At 41.6% G+C, this 6,405-nt stretch overlaps 1 protein-coding gene across 1 annotated transcript; it reads right to left on the bottom strand.

Annotated features, from left to right (window-relative positions):
* Window positions 1-394: 394 nt before the first annotated feature.
* Window positions 395-1,283, bottom strand: LOC131682037 (antigen 5 like allergen Cul n 1-like). Its single transcript, XM_058963208.1, has 2 exons — window positions 982-1,283; window positions 395-923 (listed from the first exon to the last, which is right to left on the bottom strand). The coding sequence occupies exons 1-2, from the start codon at window positions 1,261-1,263 to the stop codon at window positions 450-452; spliced, it is 756 nt and encodes a 251-aa protein (XP_058819191.1). The 5' UTR covers window positions 1,264-1,283; the 3' UTR covers window positions 395-449.
* Window positions 1,284-6,405: the final 5,122 nt, after the last annotated feature.

The following is a 6,405-nucleotide window of genomic DNA, read 5'->3' as shown; positions in this document are numbered from 1 at the left end:
TGGTGATCCGGTTCATGAAGTCCGGACAGCGATTTTCAGTTTGTCTAAAAACTGCAAGTTGAATATGATATTGTTGTACATCGAGTTTTTTAGATGAATGCATTTTGTGCGTGAGACACTACGTGGTTAATTTCAGGTTGTGGTTTGCTCCAAATTTTCGAGTGGTTAATTCTCCCTTCGGTAATTTTCGAGTGGGTACTACTACCCATACTACCCACGTATTCCGCCGGCTCTGTTTTTAGATAAATGTGGCCGATTGTTTTTCTCGTTTAAAAAGATACAGCAATTTACAACCACTCCAAAAGTCAACAGGATACAAATAAAAATCTTCTAACCGTAAAAATTCGACCACGCTATACTGTCATCACGTTTCGAATAAATACAACAACAAGTGTTTAATTCCACCACCAAATTTATTTCTGTAGAAATAATTAAATTCGTACAAAGACCTATGATACATCAACCTCCTCGTCCTTGTTGCACAATCCATCGTACTCGCTGTCGCATCCACTCTTGCAGTCCGAACAAGCGTCTCCCTTCTTGTAGACCTCCGTTCCGATCATGTTGGTGTAGGAATAATTGCAGATCATCTGAACCCACAAAAATTCGCCGCTCTTGTACTTGATTGCAGCGCATCCAACCCGACTGGCATTCGATCGAACCAACATTGTAAAGTGCAGGGCCTTCTCCTTGTCGAACAACCTCTTGATCAGTTTCGGTCCAGCAAAGTGCCGCTCGTCCCACCATTCTTGAACCAGCGTTTTAAGCACCGAGTCGATATCGATGCTGTCATCCGAAGTTCCCCACGAGGCGATATTTTGTCCGGAGTTCGGGTATTTTTTCGTGTTGTGACACTTGTCATGCGCGAACTCGCACTGGTTGGCATTCAGTTCCGCCAAAGCGGCCAAATCGTCGTCCCAGTCCTTAACGAATTGGAATTAGACCATATAACGTATTGAAAGAATCAAGCAAAGAACTTACCATTCGAACCATGTTCGAAGCGGAAGGCAACCATTTCAGCTCACCCTTGGCCACCTGGTTCCGGTAGTTGTTGTGTTCGTCCAGCACGATCTTCTTCAGCTTATCGTCAAAGGTATACTTGGACGCTTCGTTGCAATTGCTGGACAGTTGATTCGGGTTGTTACACCCAATATGAGCAACGCCAGCATCACAAAGGTCCGGATTGCAGTAGTCTTCCTGCGAGTAGACTACCGTGGCTGCGAAGGAGCAGAACAGGACGAAAACTTGTAACTTGCTGAACATCGTGGTGAATCGATAACTGAAACAACTGGTCTGTGAATTCATATCCAGGGGATGTATTTTATAGGGGATGACAAAATCTGATAACACGGGGATAATTGTATACCTGAACGTTTGATCCTTACTTACCCATAGAGTTCCCCGCCGGAGGCGAGTAATTTAATTACCACCCAACGATGGACTCGGTGGAAATTAATTATATATCTAATAAGTGGCATTAAGATTGAATCCGTTCGCCGGATTTAATTCGAGCAGTGATTTTCTCGGCACTCGATAAGATCAATTTTCTTGATGTGAGCTTAGCTATATGGTAACAAAACAATACCAGCCAGGCCACGAGGCAAACTAAATTAATCCATCGATGCTGGGAATATTGTTTATGGGTGCATTGTAATCGCATAATCACTCATAATTGATAAAATTAACTACTCGCTGCGGGTGATGTGAAGACCGAAGGCTATGTTTATTCTAAAGGCCCACCGAGATTGAATCCAAATCCACCTATTGAAAATACCAGTCCTCCTTGTATACCTACAGCAAGTAAACAAACGTGTTCATTTCAGTGGACACAAAATCCGGTCAAAGGTCTCGGGATTTTCGAGCTCAGTCTAAAAACGTTTGTATTGGTTTTTAGTTAGTTTAAATACGCCAGGTATAGATAGAACTACATGTAAAACTCGTGAAAGTTATATTCGATGCAAGTGAGAAAGCATCAAATCATAAAGTAGATTAATTTCAATACACTTAAGTTTTCTAAAATGAGTCATTTTGTAATGACAATGGGAAATATGACAACACTTTTAAAGGCTTGAAATAGATTTGTATGGCAGAATTGACACGTTATGTGCCTTAACCAAAAATGAGGAATGAGGGTTCAAATCGCGAAGGTCAATTCAGCCACATTTTGATATTTACAGCGATAACAAATCTTCAGTGACTGGCTGACTCCCGGTATTGGCTCATTGATGGCACATTCGCGACTGTTTCTCCGGAATTCACACTAATGCACAGTGGAAGAATTCCGACCAAGAAGGCAATTAATTGGAAGCCGCTGAAAAAGTATGACAATATGTACACCAAAAATTACGGATTTTTTTTAGGAAATAAAATGCACTCAAATTTGTTCACGCACGCAGATGTGGGGCTTTGAAGATCCAGAACATTACTGGTTTTCATCAAATCTGAGGCCTATTTCGGAAGCCGCAGTAAAAGTACAAAGAATTCTACCCTTAACCCTTTCATGCCCAACTTTTTTCTCGTGAATGTAGAGTTTCAAAACTATTTTTACTTGAAAACGGTGGGATCAAGAAACATGAAAAACCTTTTTCATAAAGATAGGATCTTCCCTCGCAGTGCTAGAAGCTGATCAAATTTCACCTTCCAATGCTCAATACAATTCTCCTAGAATATTTACAATAGTCCAATTGCGGGGAAAATGTAACCAAAGACAGCCTAAGTTGATAAGTTGTATCAATTTTTAATAATATTGCAACATAACGAAGATATATGAAAAATTCATTTTCCGTCGTCAACGTAAACTGTTCCTGCCAGCACTGCTCTATCGGAATCCAGTCAGACTAATTGCAATAACTTCAGTTCTAGAGCTGGTCTTTAGAACTATTAATACTCAAATGAAAGACAATAGTCACTTTTATTAGCCTTACTTGTTTTTGTGAGCAAATTTTGCCTCAATCAAAAGTTATAGCTGTTTAAAAACGTTGTTGTCCATAAACAACATGGGCATGAATGTGTTAAAGTTGCGGAAAACTCAATCAAGATGCAATCAAATTTGTTCACCGCACGCACGCCCTTGGGTTCGGAGATATGGGGCTTTGAAGATCCGGAACATTACCGGTTTTCATCAAATCAGGCTCCTAATCAGAAGCCTTTTTGGTCGGATTTCTTCGACTGTGCAATGTACACTGAAGTCTTTTTTGTGTGGTTTTTTATGCGACTTTTTTATGCGGATTTTCAAAATTATGAGGTTTTTTCATGGGGATTTGCAAAGTTAGACGGTTTTGATGCGGATTTTTAAAGTTATGCGATTCGTTTTTATGCAGCTTCCTTTTAATTTTTAGGGCATCACCTGAAGCGAATTTATTCGAAAGATAGATCCTCGTGAATGCACATGCTTAAACAAAAGACATTAAATGTTCATATTTTTATTTTAGATTATTGAGGCCATTACAAATCTTTTTTAAAAATTATGTCAATTTCAATCAAAGTACAATTTTTTTTCTGAAGGGGATGGCAAACAAAAAATAAATATTTATTTTTATTAAAACAAAAAAGTATATTTTTTCATTTTACATTTTCCTGCGATTGTTCTCGTGGACGTGGACCATCTATGGGAGCTGTCCATCAATGTCAGCTTCTTTCTCCGAACAGCCTAGATAAGCCGTGTAGTGTCGGTAGTGGTTGTTTCAACCGGCTAAGAATTACACTACGGGCTACCTGTTCCGGTGGTAACACCAAACAGGGAACCCCAATTCCATAGTGTCATGCGACCCGTTCTATAGGTAAAATTGTTGAGAGGGTTTAAAATATTCTCAATGGCGAACGGTGCCTGGGAAGAGCCGGGCGAACTCCCCAGTAACTGGCTGTGGTCCACTAGGAGGTTGATAACTCTATTATCTTTCTCCGGACAAAACCAGCCTAGAGGCCGTGTGGCATCCGGCGGGTTGAAGTATTTCAACCAAGAATTGATCCACTGGGTTCCTGTTCCCATGTCGTAGGAGGCGACTGAAAACAGGAGTCCTCAAGTCAAGGTGTTACTCCGTGCCGAGGACTGAATGGCTGGCAGGACTAAAATATGCCAGTCGCGCACGGAGTGTTGTGGGTCTTACCCTTGCTGTGTTATGCGAATCTCTGACACAGTGGACGTTCGTTTCTTCGCAAATCGTGAGATTCAAATGATGTTCATGTCCCTAATACCCATTTCGGGGTTCGCTATATGCGATTATAAGCCAACGTGTTTGGTATCTTCTAGTTGCTGTACAACAAGTTCTGATGATGAAATGTGTAGTGCTGTAATCGAATATGGTTAGAGTAGCCCAAATTAATCTTCAGCATAAACGTACAGCAACTATGAATCTATCTCGCCTTGTGCAGGAAGGGAAAGCTTCCATAGCTTTGGTTCAAGAACCGTATTTCCATAAAGGAAACTTCTATGTTGGAAAGCTACTTAACCCCGTCTTCGTAGCTTTCAACAAAAATGGCATGACAAATCCACGTGAAATGCCTCGTGCATGTATACTTGCGAATAGTGCAATTGACGCTTGTCTTATATCGGACCTCACAACTCGTGATATTTGTACTGTCATGGTAAATATGACTGTTGACAACATAAACAAGAAATACGTCTATTGTTCGGCATATTTGCCGCATTATGAACCATCACCTTCTGATGATTTCAAAAGGGTTGTATCATACTGTGGCAGAAATGGGTTTCCTCTCATAATCGGCAGTGATGCAAATTCCCACCACATAACTTGGGGCAGCTCTGATATCAATTTGAGAGGCACCGAATTGATGAAATACTTAAGTAGTACAAATCGGCACATTCTTAATGCAGGAAACCGCCCAACATTTGCACGAGCCGGCAGAGAAGAGGTGTTAGATGTAACTCTCTGCTCTGACAGTTGACGCATGAGTTGGCAAACTGGCTCGTTCCAAACGAGCTCGAACCGTCGTTATCTGATCATAAGTACATCGTCTTTGATCATTTTAACGTCTTGCTAGATATCGTCACCTATCGTAATCCCAAATCTACGAACTGGGACCTCTACCAAAAGGACTTGGCGACTAGGTTTCATGGGTATCTTCCGACGATTGAATCTCCAAGTGATTTGGATGAGGTCGTGGATAAAACAAGCTCACTCATAGTAGCAGCATACCAAGAGGCTTGTCCGCTTTGAGTTATGCGTGCTTCTAGAGGAACACCTTGGTGGAATACCGAACTTGTTCGACTCAAAAAGTTATGTAGGAGAGCTTGGAATCGCAGACGCAGGGACGGGTCGGAGGCATTTAAGTTGGCTCGCAAAGCATACAGAAATGCCCTTCGATCCTCTGAGCGAAGTGGTTGGAAAAGCCTCTGCACAAATGTCTCAAGTCTCAACGAGACTACTAGATTAAATGAGTTACTTTCGAAATCGAAAGATTTTCATGTCAGTTCCATTAGAGCTGCTAATGGTGAATACTCATCTAAAGAAGATGTGGTACTCAACTGTCTTTTTGACACACACTTTCCAGGTTGTACGGAGCCATCACTGACGACTGCCCCTGAGTTCTTTTCAGGCGGTTCTGATTCTTGGGCGTTTGCTCGTAGAATTGTGACAACCGAATCGATCAAATGGGCGATTGAAAGTTTTGCTCCGTATAAGTCTGCGGGAAAGGACGGAATTATTCCAGTTCTACTACAGAAAGGATATGAACACTTCAAGCATATTTTGAAAAAGGTTCTTACTTGCAGTCTTGCAACAGGATACATTCCATTAGCGTGGCGGGAAATAACTGTCAAATTCATTTCTAAAGGTGGCCGCGTCACTTATGAGGAGGCAAAGAGCTTTAGACCGATCAGTCTGACCTCCTTCCTTCTCAAATCAGTGGAACGTTTAATCGACCACTACATTCGGGATGGTAGCTTGGGCGAGCACCCGCTGCATGCAATGCAACATGCATATCAGCGGGGGAAGTCTACTACCACCCTGTTACACAATGTTGTCTACAACATTGAAAAAGCTTTTTCACAAAAGCAATCAAGTTTACGAGTTTTTCTCGATATTGAAGGTGCTTTTGACAAAGTGTCTTTCGAATCCATTTTGAAAGCAGCACGAGGTCATGGAGTAGCTTCATATATCACGAACTGGTTACACGCCATGTATAACAACCGACATCTGTGCTTATCGTTAAGACAAGTAAAGATAAGGGCACTGAGTGTCTGCGGATGTCCTCAAGGTGGTGTGCTGTCACCACTTCTATGGAACCTTGTCGCCGATGGCTTGTTGAAGAAACTTAATGCGCTTGGGTTTCCGATGTATGGTTTCGCCGATGATTATCATATAATGATCACCGGTATTTGCATTAACACACTTTTTGATTTGATGCAACAAGCCTTATGTGTTGTTGAGCGGTGGTGTCTTCATG

The sequence above is a fragment of the Topomyia yanbarensis genome, chromosome 2, assembly GCF_030247195.1.
Source record: "Topomyia yanbarensis strain Yona2022 chromosome 2, ASM3024719v1, whole genome shotgun sequence".
NCBI classification, from domain to species: domain Eukaryota; kingdom Metazoa; phylum Arthropoda; class Insecta; order Diptera; family Culicidae; genus Topomyia; species Topomyia yanbarensis.
The sequence above is the reverse complement of the archived record's forward strand: the minus strand, read 5'-3'. Positions and strand labels throughout refer to the sequence as shown.

What these genes read in the sequence shown, in the direction of transcription:
- LOC131682037 (XM_058963208.1), bottom strand. Translation starts at nt 1,263, where the DNA reads ATGTTCAGCAAGTTACAAGTTTTCGTCCTGTTCTGCTCCTTCGCAGCC. An exon ending in CTTCGAACATGGTTCGAATG is followed by an intron (nt 924 to 981) that starts GTAAGTTCTTTG and finishes CAATTCGTTAAG; the next exon opens with GACTGGGACGACGATTTGGC.